The sequence below is a fragment of the Heloderma suspectum genome, chromosome 11 (genome assembly GCF_057233095.1).
Source record: "Heloderma suspectum isolate Gila_16-S chromosome 11, 16-S_ref, whole genome shotgun sequence".
Classification (NCBI taxonomy): domain Eukaryota; kingdom Metazoa; phylum Chordata; class Lepidosauria; order Squamata; family Helodermatidae; genus Heloderma; species Heloderma suspectum.
The window spans coordinates 12,990,136-13,009,522 of NC_139468.1; the positions used below are offsets into that span (position 1 = coordinate 12,990,136).

The window sequence follows — 19,387 nt, forward strand, 5'->3', positions numbered from 1 at the left end:
TAGCTGCAATCCTATACCCACTTACCTGGGAGTAGGCCACAGTGAACTATTGGGACTTACTTCCAAATAAACATGTCCAGGATTGCATTGTTAAAGAATACCAGAACTATGAATTGTTCCCAAAAGCAAATGGAGTTGACAGTGTCTCAGTGTTGCGTGCTGCTGCATTTTGTACCGATTAAAGCTTCCGAGCGTTTTTCAGAGATCTGGGACCTTTGACATGCAAGGCATGTGCTATTTGGTGAGCTATGCTCTCTCCTCCAAACACCCACTCAAGTTTCAGAACAGGGGCGAGGAGAAGTTTCCACGGGTTGATCAGCAACCTCCCGCACAATTAGGTTGCTGAAAAAGAATGCTCGAGGGAAAACCTGGAGTGGATTTTTTGTGCAAAAGGACTTGTGGGTTTGGTTCTGGTACTAATTACAAATTCCTGGGCTAAGCATGTGCTCAGAGGCACCCAGTTCCTTCATTCTTAGCCCACACCTGTTTTGTAACTGGATCTAGTTGGGTTCTAATAAAATAAAAAATTTAAGAGTCAATTCCACACGCCTGAAGTCATACCCACACGTGTTTTAGAGCAGGGGTGGGCTGAAGGTAGATCTCCAGATGTTTTGGACTTCCAACTCCCAGAAGCCCCTGCCAGCATGGCCAGTGGCCATGAATGGTGGGAGTTGAAGTCCCAAAAATCTGGAGATCCACTTTTTGCCCACCCTGTTTTTAAAGCACTCGATGGTTGTCTGTTAAGCATCAGGGGCTCACTGTCTCAAAACCTTGATAGTGATGACCACAGCAAAAAGGACAGGATGCTTGGGGAAGGGCAGGTTTATTGAAAGGGTCTGTGAGTCCAGCAAACCCAGAAGAACCTTGGAGAGCAGCAGGAAAACCACCACGGAAAGGAAGAGCGCACAAGTGCTTTAGGATGGTGCTGAGATGCTCGTTCCTCGGCAACCACTTTGGACAGGGCATGGCCTGACCACCGCCAGAGAGGCTTCCTAGCATCCGCTCCACAGTCCTTTCAGCACTGCCTGGTGACTGGATGCCTTTTGACCAAAATTTCATCCCAGTGCCAAGAGCTCCCGTCTCGTCACCATTTCTCAGCTGCTCTGCTCGGACACGGAAGGTAAGCGCGGGGAAGATTCCGGGCTACTCAAGGCGTGGAGGATGGAGCACCGTGCCACAGTGGGCTGGCGGGGCATATCCAAGGACTGGCTCAGTAGTGTAGGGATCAGAAACACACAGAACACCCTCCCGGGGTTTACGGCCTCTCCGAGAGAGGCATTAGGGGGCTCCTCCTGCAAAGATGAGCTCCAGGGCTGCCTGGATGTCCCCGCCAGTGGCCTGCAGCGCCCGGAAGCTCAGCTCGTCGTCATGAATGCCCATGTCGCGCAGCTGCTGCAGCTGTGGCTGCCACTGGCTCTGCAAACAAAGGGAAGGGAAAGCAGCCATTATCCACACTCCGACCCAGCAGGGCACCATCAGGGGTACCAGAGGGCTGGGGGTCTGGATGCAAGAGAACCAGATCCAAACCCCTGCTCAGGCACAAAGCTGACTAGCCTGACCTACCTCACCAATTTGCTGTGAGAGAGCGCCAGGGCGGTATGTTAACTACAGAAAGCTGGGCTTAGCTGTGGGAAACCTACATGGAAAGCTGTGACCGGCTATGAAGCAACCTGGGTGGTCCGGGGCACAGCCATGTGCCTTAAGCAGCATGCTGATGTGAGCATCCTGAAAAGGCAGTGAATGGAGTGGGATAAACACATCATGAAGAAACTGGGCAAGTCACTAGTCCCCTAACCTAGCCACATGCAGGATGGTTAAAGAGGACAGAATATAACTAGATTATACCATGACAAACCATGAGCTCGTGGGATAGAACAGGAAAAAATTAGAAGGCAGGAAATGCATTGCCTGAGAAACTGCAAGTTTAGGCCTTCAGTGCAAGTCCCTTGCACGGATAACAGACATCAGACTTTCGTCCCGTCCTGCGTGATTCAGTGATGCTATACTTGGGGCTGTGTCTATTCTGCAAGTCTGGGCAACAGCAGAAAAGCACACGACTGCATATCTAGTGAAGGATTCAGAATCCTGAGCAATTCAGCTTTCATTAGCTACAGATTTCTAGTCCTTATGATTCTAAAGATAGAATAAAAGCATGTGAGCACTGAAATCTCCAAAACCAGACATAGAATCAGCAGAATGGTCACTGGAAGGGAATTTAGGGGTGGGGGTGGGGTCTTCTTGTTAGTTTCTACAGCAACACACATAGGGGGAAAAAAATCTGCAAAATAAAAGCAGGCAGATGCAAGTTTGCCTAACCTCCATAATTTATACAGAACACAAAACTTTTTTTAAAAAAAAAGAAGTGTGGATTCTGGGTGACCCTGGGGCGCGACTTCTTTTTCCAAGTACAATGCCCTGGATACATATGGGTAATGCATCACTCAAGTAGGCAGAGCCCCATGAAAGCAGCAGCTGATGATATATCCGCTTTGAGATATCCTGCCCAGTCAATGGCATGTAGTTCCCACCTGGCCTTCCAGGCTGAAAAAGGCACCTGCTCAAGGAAAGCTGTCTTATACTGCCTCAGACCATTGGTTTGCCTAGATCAGGGCTGCGCATCCCACGGGCCACATGCGGCCCATGGCTGCTCCACTTTGCGTGGCCTGCAGAGTTTGGGAGCCCCACCCACATTCCCCTGCAACTCAGCTGCTCTGCTACACTGCAGGGGAGGAAATGCTGTCCCAGTGGGAGCAGTGATTTTGCTGGGAGTTAGGGGAGGGTTTTATGAACAATTTTTTGTCAACGTAGCAGCATGCTGTCCTGCGCAGTGCGATGCCCTGACTATGGCTGCAAGCAACGCATCAGTCAGGCCTGCTTGCCACAAGTGGGATGAATGAATGGGGCTGGGAATACTGACCTGTAGGTTTGGCTGCCCAGAAGCTAGTAGGGCATGTTGTAAGGCCTGGCTGAAGAGGTCATTGGTGATGGGTGTTCCTGACTGAACACTGGAGGACATAGGAGATGTGCCTGAAGAATGCCCCTGGAAAGAAGAGAAGAGGATGCTGTTGCCAAAGGGGACAGGCCACCTAACAGTGCAAGAGGTAAGTGTCAAGGACAGGCAAAATGCGGTGCTCCCGCCTATCGGCTTCGCATCGTGGATGGAACATGGAAGCACGTGGAAGTTAGCACCTCGCTCAGGAGACATTTTCTCAGCCAGCCCAGAGGAAGCAGATGGGACTCCTCCGAGATCAGCAAAACTCCCCGTGAGTGAACTTGCATGTCGTTGCACCATCACAGGGAAACCCCATCAACATTTGGGATAATCATCGAACAGGCCTTCCCCGAGGAATCGCTGCTGCGCAGGAGAGAGAACCATCATCCGCTTCTATGGAGCCTGTCCGAAAGAACAACTCCTTGCATCCCTCGCAGGTCTTTGTGAGGACATAAGCTGGCTGAGAGGTGGTGCTTGTTTGACAGGGAACGCCCACCACGCCGCAACGCAGCGCCTGTGAGAACAGGGCCATTGGCAGTGCAATCTGTCTAACCTGGCAGGAGGGGACTTGTGGCCCTCCAAGGTGTTGCTGACTCCAGCTCCCATTAGCCCCAGCCTGCATAGCCAATGGCTAGGGATGATAGGAGGTATAGTCCAACAGTACCTGGAGGGCCACAGGCTCTCCCTGCTCCTGGCTGAGCCCATCCAGTGAAGCTCCTTTGGGAAGTTTGTAGGAACATGGCCATTTTGATGGGTCTTTTGTCAGAAGAGATGCGCTCCTATGGAAATTTACTGGCAAGTGGGTTCCCCTGACCTCCCTGGGTCTTACCTGCTCTGCCTGGGCTGTCTGACCATGTCTCTGGGATGATTTGCAAACTTCCTTCCATATGCATACCACCAACCCCCTGCAATCTGTAGCTCATAGGTAGAAGTTAAATATGTTCGCATTACACGGCTCAGGACCGCACTACCTGGCAAAACATATCTCCCGACCTGAACTCACTCAGATACTACCAACATCTGAGGCCTTCCTCCGAGTGCCACCTCCAAGGGAAGTTTGGAAGGCAGCAACAAGGGAGAGGGCCTTTTCACTGGTGACCCCCCAACTAGGTTAAGATTGCCCTCTACACCCAGGCATTTAATCGCATATGGGACCAACTTGGGACCAGGATACCTGAGAGAGCGCCTTCTTCTTTAGCAACCTGCCCGGTCACTGAGTTTCATCAGAGGGCACGTTCCTGGTGGTTCCACATGGACCCATGGCCCGGTTGGAGTCCAGCAAGAAAAGAGCCTTCCGTGTGGTGGCCCCCTTCCTGTGGAACTCCCCGCCTTTGGAGGTCAGGCAGGAGCCAACGGTGTGTTGCTTTCGGCACCTCCTGAAGACGTTGCTAATTTGACAGGCCTTCCCTGAGTGACGAGCCGTGGTTTATTAAGTTCAGAATCTGTTCTTGGCAGCTGTTTTAATTGTTTCAATTATGGGGTTTTATTCTTTTACCTTGTTGTTCACCACTCTGAAATCTTCTGATGTGGAACGGTATATAAATATTATAAGTAAGTAAGTAAGTAAGTAAATAAATAAATAAATAAAAATAGGATGGGGCATCTTTGTCAGCTGTCTTGAACAGCTCTATTATTAAAATAGTTTATTGATACTGTGTTTAGCTGGTTAAATCGTTTTAAATTTTGTACGTTAAAACTTTTTAGATTGTGTTTTATCATGATGTTGCATTATGTAATGTCATATACTGTTGTTTGTATTTTTGGCAAGTGTTGTAAACCACCCAGAGAATTTCAACTATTGGGCGATATAGGGAGGAAAGGAAGGAAGGAAGGAAGGAAGGAAGGAAGGAAGGAAGGAAGGAAGGAAGGAAGGAAATAATAATAATGCTCCTGCACTGTCAGTGCCGTGTTGCAGAGCTCTCCCCCTACAGAGGCCTTCTCTCTCTGGACTGAGAGGATGGCCATTGAGGCCTGTGCTTCTACTTTACCTGGGTCCCAGGGGTGGGAGTGTGGGAGCTGCTCTCTGGGGTGCTCGCCAGGGCCAGGGCTGTTGCCAGTTCACTCTGCGTGATGGGCCGGGGTCCGGCCGCCCCAGTGTAGCCCAGAGATGCTGGGCGAGACCCTGACGTGCTGCTGGAAGGGGTGGTCCTCGTGCTCTGTCAGGGAAGAGAAGAACTCCTGCTCATTACTTGTCATGCAAAACAGCTTATTACAATTTATTTACAATATTTGTATACTGCTCCAGAGTGGTGAACACAAAAGATAAAACAGTGAAAGAATGGAACACCCTAACTCAAGCCTTCCCCTGACCTGGCGCATTCCAGGTCTTTTGCACTTCAACTCCCATCAGCCCCGGCCAGCATGGGTAGTGGTTAGGGGTTCTGGGAGTTGTAGTCCAAAACATCTGGAGGGCGCCAGGTTGGGGAAGGCCGACCTGATTTCTCACTAAGGAAGGTGCTGACGTGAGACGGGCTGTGAAACTTCAGCTCCTTTTAAAGGGAGTCATGCTCGTTCTTATTTCTCAATGAATAAGATGCGTTCACATGAACACAATTCCCTCATATATACTATCTGTGATCTCATAGGATCCATAGGAAGCTGCTTTATATGAAGTCAACCCTCGGCCCATCTAGCCCAGTATTGTCGACACTGACTGGCAGCAGCGGGTCCCCAGAGTTTCAGGCAAGGTTCTTTCCTTGCCCTATCTGGAGATGGCAAGGATCGAACTGGGGACATTTTGCATGCCAAGGAGATGCTCTACCACTGAGCTATGGCCCCTCTTCAAGAGGGCAGAAAAAAAGACCCCGTAACAAGGGGCTTAAATGACCACCGTATGTCACAGATCACTTTGGTTTCCACACTTCTGCTTCAGACTTTCCTTCATACAGACACCCACCCACCTCCTGGGTCTTTTGACATTACCTGATGAAAATCATCTTCATCATCGGAGAGTCCTTCAAAGAGAAAGCCACCTGCCCAAGAGAAGGTATTGCAATGAAGCACAATCTATCCCAGCCAGCCAGGCCCTTTTCCAGGGTACTCCATTTCAGGATACTCCATTGCATTCCCTCCGGTTTTCCATTTTCCCCCTCCACTCAGTATTCTGTGGGCACTGAGCATGGTCATGTCTTTGCAGGGGTGGAGGCTGCCCCATAAGGTTCCCTCCCACCAAAGAGTTTCTACTTCTGCAAACATTGGGGTTCCCACAAGCACGCTGATAGCTCACTCTTGTTTCTCAGTAGCTCAGCTCTAGCTATACAGCCATCATAATTCAGCACCTGAAGGTGTGCATATGTGTGCATATGCGTGCGTGCGTATACATATATATATATGAGAGATACTTAACGCCCACCAACATCAGCTGTCATCTAGGGCAGGCTGCTGGCTCCCTCCAGATGTTTTGGGCCACAACTCCCAGAATCCCTGATCATTGCCCATGCTGGCTGGGGCTGATAGGAGTTGTAGCCCAAAACATCTGGAAGGCATAAGGCTACCTAGCAAACCACTGGCACTAGAGAAAAATGAGAATGCTGCCAGCAGCAATGGCGACAACAGCTTCTGTTCCTCTCCAGCCCCTCTGCTAATCATCTGCACCCCATCTTGGAGGGTGTCATGTACCTGGCATGTCCCGGTAGGAGCTGGAAGGCATGCTACGTGAGGAGGTCTCCCCAGTGGGCAAAGGTGTGCTGCCTGCCACGGAGTGGAGAACCAGGACAATGGCATTCACCAACGCGGGATGGGTTGGGATGAGCCTAGAAAAAGAGTGGTGAAAGCAGGTAAGTTGCGGGGGGTGGGGGAAGCTGGAGAGTCATGGAATCAGAGTTGGAAGGGACCTCAAAGGTCATCTAGTCCAACCCCTGCCAATGCAGGAAATCCACAACGATGGCCAACCCTGATTCGTGGCCATCCAGCCTCTGTTGAAAAACCTCTTATGGAGAGTTAATTGCCTTTGGGGGGAAAGTCTGTATCACTGCTGAACTGCTTGTTCTTCCTAAAATTTAGTCAATCCATTACACAATTTGGGTTCAGTTCCAATCCAAGGTCACCAGTTTGAACTTTCTGGTTTAGACACAAACTGGGGAAAAAAATGGCTCTGTATGGTTCAGATGCATTTCACGTAGAGAAAGGTACCGGGTGCAAACATTCCACATTCTGAGAACCTTGAATCTCTTTTCTGCTGAAGGGAGGGTTTAAGTCAAGCTGCTAGCCCTTAAGCATGAAATTGTCTGACCAAGGCCTGGTAAAACTTGACAAGTGAGGCTGAACAGAGCATAGGAGCATAGGAAGCTTCCTTATACTGAGTCAGACCCTTGGTCCATCCAGCCCAGTACTGTCGACACTGACTTATTTAACAAACTTACGTGTCCAACATGGTCGGGTCGGCAAAGACAGAGAAAAGGTCCTTATCTTGCAAGACGCCTGTCAAACACAGAAACCATTGTAAATAATGAGAGAAATCATTGTCCACCAAGAAATAAGTGATCCATCAAAAGCCAAACAGTTCCTATACGTCAGGAAGACTATGCATGATTTGAAGTCTGGTTAATTACATGACCTTTTCTCACTACTGGTTTTATTCTTGGTTTTATAATCTGGTGGTCGTTTTATTTTGCTTTTCTCTGACTTGTATTTTATTATTTTTATTATTATTACCACCATGGGTAGTATTCAGTATTTGTCTGACATAAAGTAGACCCACTGAAATGAATGAGACTTTAGTTACAATGTTAGTTTGTTAAATAGCTGTACTAACTTAAGTCCTATTATTTCAAAGGCTCTACTCGCCGTAGGACTAACATTGGGTATTACCTCTTGCGTTTTATATTTTTTGAATTGCATTACCTTTATTGCTAAAAGCGATAAGCCACCACAATTTGATATATTTAAAATAAAATACAAATAGGACAATAAGCTAAAATGGAATACCATAAAAATAGTGAGATAAAATACAGTAAAAATGGTCAACAGAAATACGAGAGTAAAAAGACCAATAAAATGCAAGATCATACTGACATGGCTCAAAAGCTCCCAATGGGACACCAGGCCGACACATATAAAGGAAAACGAAATTTATATGGGCCCCATGTAGGGATGCATTATGGGTGGTTTTAGTTCCTAGCTCTTAACTGACTTGCAGCCAGGGCAAATTTTGCAGCCAGAACAGTAATATATACATTATTATCAGCCAACAAAATACACATTTGATCAAGGGAAGGTCGATTAGATAAAGAGTGGAGAATGTATTCAGGGAATTTTTGTCCGGGGCTGGGGTATATAGGGGGAATCGTAACAAATAATGTTGAATGTCCTCCACTTCTCCTGATCTGTGCACCACCCAGAGAACTTTGATTATTGGGAAGTTTCAAAATGTAATAAGTAAACAAAGTAAAATGATAATGTGTGTTTTCTCTTGCATAATTTATCCCATGCACAAACGTCCAGATTTTTCAAGTCCCAGAGAAGCAGGGGAGCACACTGAATTCTAGATGCTTATTTATGCCACCAACATGCATGATGTTGTACAAACAATAAGTGCAGAAGTCCCTGCCCTGAGGAGCTGGCAGTCTGGAAGTCAACACGGGGGAGACAACAGAGGACGTTGGGGATGGAGGCAGAGGTAAACAGGGGAAGAATGTGCATTTATTTCAGTTTCAGGTAGTTTGGGATCATTTCCCAGTCTTGGGTCCCCAGCTGCCATGAACTACAATTCCCATCACCCCCAGCCAGCACAGCAATTAGTCAGTGATTATGGGAGTTGTAGTCCAACACACACATGGGGGCGCACAGTTGGGAGAAACTGCAGTAATGGATGGAGAATGAGGGATTCATGGAAAGGGTAGGTTTCAAGGAGGGATTTAGAGGGGAGAGGAGTAGCATCACACAGGTGAATCCTTGGCTTCATCCAGGTACAAGAGGCATGAGAGAAATATGGGGCAGTAGCATCCTTGCTTACACCCAAACCCCACTTGGCTGTACTCACCCAAAGCGACTGGGTCATTGCTAAGGCCCGGGGTAGCAACAATGATTTGATCCAGGGATTCTTTATTTCCCAGCATCTTGAAGACCTTCATGGGAAACAGAAAAGATCGGCAATGCCAGGCAAGAGAGCTGCAAGGTGTATGCTGAGATTCCTCATTGTCTGTATTGACGTCTCCCATGGAATGGGGCAAAAGGTTAGAGGAGGGAAGTGTCAGTGATGCTCACCGAATCCCTGAAGACGGGGCTGCTGTGCAAGGCGGTGTGCAGGACCCGGAACTCTCGTACCGCCGCAACTTTATCCACCGGTTCTGGGGACAGGAAAGGCAAGCGATCGTACATCCACTAGAATGACTCAGTCACACAGCTATGCGCAGGGGTCCAGCAGCCTTCCCTCAACCTGACACCCTCCAGAGGGGTTGGACTACAACTCCCGTCAGGGCAATCCACCCAGGTAGCTGTACTAACTTAAGTCCTATTAAGTTAGGGCCAGAAGACTAGGCCGAGATCTGCACCCGCGAGGCCGACCCCCACAAGCCGAATTTAAAACTTGATGCAGAGCTACCTGGCATTCAGAAAATCTCAGCTTTCAATTGAAAAACAAAATAAATGTCTAGCTTTTCTGGTTGCAGAAGGTTTAAAAAAGTGTAAAGTCAACACACGGTGAAATCGCCAAAGAATTGGCTTTTTGTGTAATAGAAAGCTACCAGTGAAGATCTGGCTGGGAGAGGCAAATATACTGGGATTGGAGTGTGCTGGGTGTCCCCATCCCACCCCACCCCAAAATCACCCACCCACTCAAGAGAGGACAGTGTGCAGAGATGAAGGAAGGATCGTTTGGGATGCTATTGTTTTTGCATTATCTGCTCTTTTCCTTTCCCCTAAACCAAAAAAACCTGTCCCCCATCACAAAACACCAATCCTGTCCATGCTGAGCTTCACAGAGTGCTGCCCCTACCTGGTTTCTGTTCTGGCTCAGGCCAGGACTTGCGGAGGACGTGGATGGTGGAGCCAGACTGGATACCATAGAATTCAAGCGTCTGGTCATCCCGCAGCTTACGGCCACAGTAGATCAGATCTGAAAGACAGCTCAGGCTTGTATTGGAGGGTAACGCACTAGTAAATGCGGGTCTTGCAGGACAGGGAGACACCAGTGACACTTTCCATTTCCCAAGAGACATGGCTGTTTAAGAAGACCACCATCACGAATATGCTGGTGATGGAAAAGATTTATGCTCGAGCACTTGGAGAGCCACCGCCAGTCAGGGGAGACCAGGAGTGGGCAGACTTTAGTTATTTAGGGCACGATCCTATACATATTTAGACAGAGGAAAAGGCCTACAATTCCCAGCATGCCCCAGCCAGCAAGGCTGGCTGGGGCATGTTGGGAGTTGTAGGCCTTTTCCTCTGTCTAAGCATGTATAGGATTGTGCCCTTATTTAGGCATTTCTATACCACTGAATATCGTATAATCTCGCAGCAGTTCACAATATTAAAATACAACATTAAAAACACAATATTAAAACTCAGCAATAAAAACACATCCAACTACAGTAAAAAAAATCAAGGAGCAGTAAAATGGAGCAGCATAATTACTTGACTTACAGCCCAGGGAAAGCCTAGGTGAACAGGTCTGTTTTCAGGAGGCATTTAGAAGATCTCACCTTTCCTGCCTCCCGAACGACACGAGGGAGGGTTTTCCAGAGGGTGGGTGCCACTACAGAGCAGGCCCGCCAGCTGGGTATTTCACAGCAACGTTCCATTCATTTTGGAATGACCAGAGGAGACCAGGGGTGGGTAGACTGTAGACTTGTGGGATCTACTTTGTGTTTCACTAGAATCCCAAGGTCTATGGACTGCAGCCAGGTGCAGAATAGTGTCTCAGGGAGGTGGACACAGAACTGAGGAATAAGAGTGCCTCTGAGCACAGGCTTGCCCTAGAATTTCTTTTCAGCACCAGAACTGGGGCTTGCACACAGGTCCTTCTGAAATAATTCAGCCACGGAACTACTGGGGGCGGGGCTGCACTGAACACAAGTTCCTTGGTGCTACCGAAGTTCAGAACCCTAGGCAGACTCATTCATATATCTTTGGAGAGAGGATTTCCAGGCACGGCCACTGCACTGGTGCAATGCAGTTTCCGGTCAGCTGTGCCCCTTCGAGGGGGCCTGGCTTGCACAGCCAGCTTGGCAACAGACAGGGCCGTGCCCATGAGCTCTGATGAAGGTGTGCTACAAAGTTTAAAATGGCAGCTTACCAATGAGTTCCGGGTCGGGGACGGATTCCTGTAGCTTTCCCGTGATGAGCTGTTTCAGATAGGAGATGCTGCACCCGCCCAAGGGGCACTCTCCCAACTCGGTCTCCGGCAGCCGCAGGATGGATTTGGGAGCCAGGGGCTGGTCTGCGAGCTTCACCGCGATGTAACACTCAGAGAGGGACATGGTGCCTGTTTCCCTGGGAGGGCTTGATTCAGTGAGGCCCCAATCTGAACTCCAAGTTGAATCTGTGGAAGGAACCCAAAAACGTAAGAAGAGCCTGGATGCCCAGGTATGTGTGCATGTGTGTGTGGGTGGGGAGGTTGGGACCCCGTGTGTGCGTGTGCGTGTGTGTGTGGGGGGAGATTGGGACCCCAGATGTGTGAGAAAGAGAGACTGGGACCATGTGTGTGCACGCGTCTGAGAGAGAGTGAGAGACTGGGACCCTGAGTGTGTGTGCGCGGGGGAGGGGGGATTGAGTGCATGGGTGTGTGGGGAGATTAGGATACTGTGGGGGGGGGGATTTGGGGACCCAAGTGTGCGAGTGTGTCTGTGTGTGTAGGGGGAGATTGGGACTCAGGGGGGTGGGGAGATTGGGACCTTGGAGAAATGGCGAGGATAACACCATGTGTGTATGGTGGTGGTGGGATTGGGGCCCCAGGTGTGTGTGCGTGGGATGGGGAGATTGGGACACTGTGTGTGTGTGTGTGTGTGTGTGTGTGTGAGAGAGAGAGAGAGAGAGAGAGAGAGAGAGAGACTGGGACTGTGTGTGAGTGAGGCTGGGACTCTGAGTGTGTGTGTGTGTGTGTGTGTGTGTGTGGAGGGGGGGTTTGAGACTCCAGGTATGTGTGTATGGGAAGAAGAATTTGGGACACCATGTGTGTGTGGTGGTGGGGATTGGGATCCCAGGTATGTGTGTGTGTCTGTGCGTGTCTGTGTGTGAGTGAGTGAGAGAGAGAGATTGGGACCCCGTGTGTGTGCGGGGGGGGGGAGATTGAGACCCCAGGCATGTGTGCATGGGTGTGTGGGGAGACTGGGATACCGTGGGGGGGGGAGGGGAATTTGGGGCCCCAAATGTGCGTGAGTGTCTGTGCGTGTAGGGAGAGATTGGGACTGGGGGGGGGGGGAGAGATTGGGACCTTGGAGAAATGGCGAGGATGACATTTAGTCAGCGAGAAGAGCCCCCCCGCGCGCCCCCTCCCCAAGGGCGCCTTAATCCATGGCTCTGCCCACGAGGCCACGCTGCCGCTTTGCTCTTCGAGGTCTCCCCAGATACACAACAGCCCAGCCTGGCCACGAAGATGTGCCCATTCCAGGGAACGGGTACGAGAACAAAAGCGGGCCGGGGACGCAAAAGAAAGTCTAGGCCAGACCCCCCCCCCCGCTCCCCCCGCGAATCGGCCCACTCATCTCCCCCCTACCTGGATGTTTACAACCGACAGCCTGCTCCAGCCGGAAGCGCTTCCCTGAGCCCGCGCGAGGCATGCCGGGGGTTGTAGTGCTGCAGGAACGAACCCTCACATGCTCTGGTAGGCGGCCGACGACAAGGCGAAAGAGAAGCTGCAGGAGGAGGAGGAGAAGGAGGACGAGGAGGAGCGACGGAAGCTCCGCCTCTCAGGACTGCCTCAAGGGATCTTGGGAACTGCAGTTCTTGCGCAAGCGGGGGGGGGTGGAAGGGAGGAGGGGTCGATAGAGCCTCGGAAAAAGAAGCGCATTGTGACGTCGGCGAGCTCCGCGTCTTCGCCAATCAGGGAGGCGACGGGGGCAGGAGCCGACCAATAGGTGCTCGGGATTCCGCGGTGCGGCTCATTTAAAAAGAATCAGGGCGCGAAAGGTTGCCGAGGAGTTGTAGTTTTTTTTGTGCGGTCTTTTGCCGCGCTCTAAGGTGTGGCCTTTTCGGGCTGTGCGGACAGACTAGTTTTTCGGGTGAGTGTCTTTTTGTCCTTATTGATCCTAAAATCAAAGCTTGTCCATATTTGTATCCTGGCTTTGTACCCGGTTTGGGTCTGCTGCGAAGTGGGCGCCGATTTCTAAAATGAGCGCAAAGTGCGATTTAAGGCTGCAACCCCAAACCCAAATACCGGCGGGCGGGGAGCCGAACTGAATTCAGTGAGAGAGATTTCTGAGAAAACAGTCATAGGCTTTTAAAATCTCATACGAAACATATTTCATAATCTCGTATGAAATACATCTTATTTTAAAAGCCTGGTAATCCTGATGTTGCTACGACGCTCTTTGTGTGTTTGCTGGAATACACTAAGGAGGCAATCCTATGCATGTCCATAGAAGACGGGAAAAGGTCATATAACTCCACGTGCTGCAACTGGGAGTTGTAGCACTTTTTCCTGTCCAAACATGCATAGGATGGCCTCCTTAGGGTATTCCAGCAAACACACAAGAGTGTCGTAGCACCTAACTTGCCTTCCCACCCGACGAAGTGCTCCGTTCACATATTTGTGTATATATATTCGTTTTACTTTACTTTATGGACAAAATTTATTTGTATCTTAGACTTTATTATATTAATCAATAAATACTGCATTGTTTCTACACTGCCTTGTGAGGGTTTTGAGTACTGAAAATACATGTGTTCTGTATTTGGTTTATATTTTCTGTGTTTCTAATGTGTTAGTGTTTTTAACCAAGTTTTTATCTTTTTTTAAGTTCACATCATTGTTAGTTGCCTTGGGTGCCATTTTCTTGGTGGAAGGGGGGTACACATCGAATGAACCAATAAATAAGAGTGATCTAGAGATGGGTAGGGAAACAAATAATTGTTTCTCTGAAACCATCCCAACTGTGTCCTTAATCAACTGTCCATGTGTCTGTCCCAGCTTGCATTTCCTGCAGATTCGCTCAAGATGGCCGATGATGAGATTGCCGCTCTGGTTGTGGACAATGGCTCGGGAATGTGCAAGGCGGGGTTTGCGGGCGACGATGCCCCCAGAGCCGTCTTCCCCTCCATCGTGGGGCGGCCCAGGCATCAGGGCGTCATGGTGGGGATGGGCCAGAAGGACAGCTACGTGGGAGACGAAGCGCAGAGCAAGAGGGGCATCCTGACCCTGAAGTACCCCATCGAACATGGCATCGTCACCAACTGGGATGACATGGAGAAGATCTGGCACCACACCTTCTACAATGAGTTGCGGGTGGCCCCGGAGGAGCACCCGGTCCTGCTGACAGAAGCGCCCTTGAACCCGAAAGCCAACCGGGAGAAGATGACCCAGATCATGTTTGAGACCTTCAACACGCCCGCCATGTACGTGGCCATCCAGGCGGTGCTGTCCCTGTACGCCTCTGGCCGCACCACCGGCATCGTCATGGACTCCGGGGACGGGGTGACCCACACGGTGCCCATCTACGAGGGCTACGCCCTGCCCCACGCCATCCTGCGTCTGGACCTGGCCGGCCGTGACCTGACCGACTACCTCATGAAGATCCTCACGGAGAGAGGCTACAGCTTCACCACCACGGCCGAGAGGGAGATCGTGAGGGACATCAAGGAGAAGCTCTGCTACGTCGCCCTGGACTTCGAGCAGGAGATGGCCACGGCCGCGTCGTCGTCCTCTCTGGAGAAGAGCTACGAGCTGCCCGACGGGCAGGTGATCACCATCGGCAACGAGCGCTTCCGGTGCCCTGAGGCCCTCTTCCAGCCCTCCTTCCTGGGCATGGAGTCGTGCGGCATCCACGAGACCACCTTCAACTCCATCATGAAGTGCGACGTGGACATCCGCAAGGACCTGTACGCCAACACGGTGTTGTCGGGCGGGAGCACCATGTACCCCGGCATTGCTGACCGGATGCAGAAGGAGATCACGGCCCTGGCCCCCAGCACGATGAAGATCAAGATCATCGCCCCGCCGGAGCGCAAGTACTCGGTGTGGATCGGGGGCTCCATCCTGGCTTCTCTCTCCACCTTCCAGCAGATGTGGATCAGCAAGCAAGAGTATGATGAGTCTGGGCCATCCATCGTCCACCGTAAATGCTTTTAAGGTGTTCTGTTGTCATTAATAGCTAGAAAAACAGGGTGATGCATTAGGATTTTTTTTAGCCTCTTGCACAGTTGTACCGTCCTACTAGTTTGATCATAGGCTATTTGATAGTTCCTCTGAGCAGTTCAAGTAAGGTACCTATGTGCAGCCCGAGTCCCCTCAACCCTGATGAATAACCAGCTTTCCCTTTGTAGCTGCCGAGGTGGCCTGGCTTCATTCTAGTTCAATTGTAGCTGTCTTAACATTGCACAGCCTGACAAGGTCTCGATGTGGACGGGCCCTTTGTAAGCGTTGCATGATGAAAAAAATTCATAATAAAGCTTGAGGATGGAACAATAAATGTTTGGCGTCTGTGTAGTTTCTTGGAGATGGTAGCTCACTGTCAGATCGCTTCTGTTTGCAGCATATCTCAGGATCAGTTTTTATTTATTGTATTTATATCCCACCTTTTTTTCCTCTTGCAAGGAACCCACAGGGCCTCCATTATCCTCCTCCTCTATATTTTATCCTCACAACAACAACCCTGTGAGGTGGGTTGAGCTGAGAGTCTGTGACTGGCCCAAAGTCACCCAGTGAGCTTCCATGGCTGAGTGGGGACTAGAACCCGGATCTTCTGGCTCCCAGTCCAACACTCTTGCCACTACACCACACTGGATCAGTTCCTAGTATTCCAGGTAAAACTGGGAAAGACTCAATGGCTGTGCAGACTGGGGGTGATGGGAGTTGTAGTCCAGAGGACACCAGGGTGGGGAAGCTTGGTGTTAGGTGATGCTGAGCTAATGGACCAATGGTTTGACTTGGCATGAGTCACCTCTGTATTTGGGTTGGAGTTGGATAATAAACTTAGCTCTGCTAGAGGAGAGAAGTGGGGTGTCTGCTAATGCACCATTGAGAACTGACTGTGGCAGCAAAAAAAAAACTTTGCCACAAAAGACTGAAAGCCTGGGATATACAGCTTTAGTACTGCTCTTCTGTAATCAGGCAAGTCTTAGTCCGTCAACTAAGACTTGAGGTTGATTAAATCAATTTGAATATAAATAAAATACTGTCTTGGATGATACACAGATGTGGCAGCAGGCAACATTGCAGAGACATCTCTTTGAGGTGCAGCATAACTGCACACGAATCTGAGACAGAAGGTGGGATGCCTTGAGAAATTTGCCACCCACAGGTCTTGGAAGCCTTAACCATCTGCTGCATGATTAAGCAGGGACACCTTTTTCTTTTTAGGTGGCCCAAATCCTCACCTGTTAAGCATTTTGTGTTTCTAGTTCTATAATCTGGGCTTCTCTCGTGTAGCTGGTGGGATAACGCGTACCTGTTTCATACAACTGTCCAGCTACTGAATCAAAATGATTATGTGGTGTACGGAATTAACATTGCAACATGAGCTGTCCCATGGATGAGGGGTGGGGAACCTCCAACCCAACGGAGACTCCCTTTCGTGTTGCCCTTCTCTCCCCCTCTCCCAATTGGGGAGGCCTAAATGGTACATCATAGGGAATGATGCTTTGAAATTGGCACTGTTTGGCAGTGACAACGACACTTGTGTGACTGTTTTCCCTTATTACTATTACATTTATATCCTGCCTTTTTCCCTCTTGCAAGAAAGCCAAGGCAGCTTAAATTATCCTCCTCTCCATGTTATCCTCATAATAACCCTGTGAGGAAGGTTAAGCTGAGAGTCAGAGACTGGCCTAGAGGCACCAGTGACCTTCATGGCTGCGTGCGGACTAGAACCCAGATCTCCAAAGTCCCAGTCCAGCACTCTAGCCACTACACCACAATGAGAATCAGTTGATGTACTATATCCTCTTTCCTTCAGAATGGGAATATACTACAGGAGGTGATGAGAGGAACTCTGCAATCGTGCCAAGGATCCCACTTAGGCGTGGCTTGATGATTCAGTTTCATGCCTATCGTGCTGTAAAGTCAACAATTGGTCTTGGTCCCTCTTAACAAAAAGATACAATACTAGGAAAGTGAATATAAAGCATGAAATACTGAGTGAGCGTGGGTAAACAGGGGTGGCCCTGGTTCTGCACGAAACTATTTCTCACACCATTGTGGCGATTTCCTTCCACTGAGTGATGTCATGTGTACTGCTTTGTCTATAGTGGGGGTGGGAACTTTGGAGGGTTGGGGGGGCATTTTTGCCACTCAGTCACACCCTGCAGTGCCCCCCCCCCAACCTAATAAAAATGGTGTCTGGAGCAGCTACAGAGCGCTAAAAATTAGCTTGTTTGCGCTGCAAGGGCCAAAAAAGCTTCAAAATGACTGCTCTAGATGCTATTTTGTGTTTTAAACTTTTTAAAACTTTCCTGGGGTAGTAGGAGCCACATGCTGCCCAGCCCTGGTCTATATTGAGTAGATACTTGTATACAAAGTAAACACTCTGGAAATAGCTGTTTAACTTTAGTGCAGCAACACCTTTAAGCGTGGGAATGTAATACAAATCCTTCCCCCCCCCCCCCCTGGCCCATTTTTTATTATGTTTTAATTTACACATGGTTTTTGTGGTATACAAATAATATATCAGCTTCAAGATTGCACAGCCACATCAGGAAAACGGAAATAGTGAGAATTCTCTGTACGTAGAGTTCAAAATTAAGTGCATTACGCTCCCAGGTAGCAACTGTGGCTACACCACCGTGTGCTGAAACGAGAAGCGGGAACCAGCGTTCTGTTTCCTGGCTGGCCTCCCACTGAGATAAACAACCCGAGGACGGAGAGTTTTATTATTATTATTAATTACATTTATATCCCACCTTTCTTCCATCATGGAACTCAAAGTGGCTATATATGGTTCCCAGGTGGTTCCCCCTCCGAGCACCGACCAGACCAGCTTAGCTTCAGCACGGTGGCTATGTCAAGTGCCTTCTGACTATTCAGGGTTTGTTAACTGTGGGTTGCTGCAATGCACAAACCAGGTCAGAGATGGGGCTCCGAACAAGCTGAGCATCCAATGAACATGGGTGTAGCTGCAAGCATAACTGCTGTATGAAGCAGCTTTTGAGTTTTTCAAACTTCTCCAACACAAAGCTGTTGTCTTCTAGACATCAGGTAGGGTAGTCTTCCCCCACCTGGTGCCCTCTGGATATTTTGGACTACAACTCCCAGTATTCCTGATGGTTGGAGCTGTTGGAGGTGAAGTCCAATACAGTGGGGAAGGCTGCCATAGCTAAACTATACGCTGTGTGAAGGCCTTCCTTTTGTCCGTCCTGAATCTCCCACCATTCAGCTTTGTTGGATGACCCCCAGTTGTCCTGTTGAAAGGATGAAAAGCTTCTCTTCTGTTTCTGCACACCAGGCATGATTTTATATGCCTAAATGCCCTCTTACTTGCCTTTTCCCCTAAACTAGGAGAGCCAGTGTGGTGTAGTGGCTAGAGTGTTGGACCGGGGGTTGAAAGATCCGGGTTCTAGTCCCCACTCGGCCATGGAGGCTCACTGGGTGACGTTGGGCCAGTCACAGACGCTCAGCACAACCTGCCTCACAGGGTTGTTGTGAGGATAAAATGGAGAGGAGGAGGATTATGTACATGGCCTTAGGTTCCTTAAGTCCCTGTCTTGGACTGCAATTCCCATCAGCACTAGCTAGCATAGCAAGCCATGATGGGCTGCAGCCTGGCTACAGCTCAAGGACCCCCTCCTTGGGTTAGAAGAATAAGACTCCTCACCCAGCAATACAAACCTTATAGTGGTCTGCTTACCCAAGCTGATGCCCTCTGGATATTTGGGGCTACACCTCCCAGCATTCCTGACCTTGGGCCAATCCGGCTGGGGCTCATGGGCATGGGAGGCCAAACACCTGGAAGGTACCAAGCTGAGTTAGCAGAACTCTATACAGTGTGTATCATTGGGTGGCAATGGCTATGCTAAACTGAAAACTTTAGCATTTTTATCCTTCCTGTAGGAACATAGGAAGTTGTCTTACACTGAGTTAGACCGCAGTCAGTCTACACTGGGTAGGCAACTTGTAGCCCAAAACAGCTGGAGGGTGCCAGGTTACCTAATCCTGCTCTGCATCGACTGGCGGTCAATGCATTTAAAATGTGTGCTTCATCAATCAGCTGTAGGGCCTTTCCCTCTCTTTGACAAACACATGCAGGGCAGCCTAAGATCCAAAAGTAAAAATGGTCAAACAAGTTAAAATACAATCCTAACAAAAGC

At 49.5% G+C, this 19,387-nt stretch overlaps 2 protein-coding genes across 2 annotated transcripts; one reads left to right on the top strand and one right to left on the bottom strand.

The window, feature by feature from the left end:
- Positions 1-807: 807 nt before the first annotated feature.
- UBL7 (ubiquitin like 7) lies at positions 808-12,860 on the bottom strand. The gene is made up of 11 exons (XM_084816881.1): positions 12,645-12,860; positions 11,226-11,471; positions 9,927-10,046; positions 9,197-9,279; positions 8,973-9,057; positions 7,354-7,411; positions 6,611-6,744; positions 5,915-5,964; positions 4,981-5,148; positions 2,918-3,040; positions 808-1,416 (listed from the first exon to the last, which is right to left on the bottom strand). Exons 1-11 carry the CDS (start codon positions 12,706-12,708, stop codon positions 1,279-1,281), a joined length of 1,269 nt encoding a protein of 422 aa, XP_084673007.1. The 5' UTR covers positions 12,709-12,860; the 3' UTR covers positions 808-1,278.
- Positions 12,861-13,063: 203 nt separating this feature from the next.
- LOC146337003 (actin, cytoplasmic type 5) lies at positions 13,064-15,555 on the top strand. Its single transcript, XM_084816882.1, has 2 exons — positions 13,064-13,149; positions 14,058-15,555. The coding sequence occupies exon 2, from the start codon at positions 14,085-14,087 to the stop codon at positions 15,213-15,215; it is 1,131 nt and encodes a 376-aa protein (XP_084673008.1). The 5' UTR covers positions 13,064-13,149; positions 14,058-14,084; the 3' UTR covers positions 15,216-15,555.
- Positions 15,556-19,387: the final 3,832 nt, after the last annotated feature.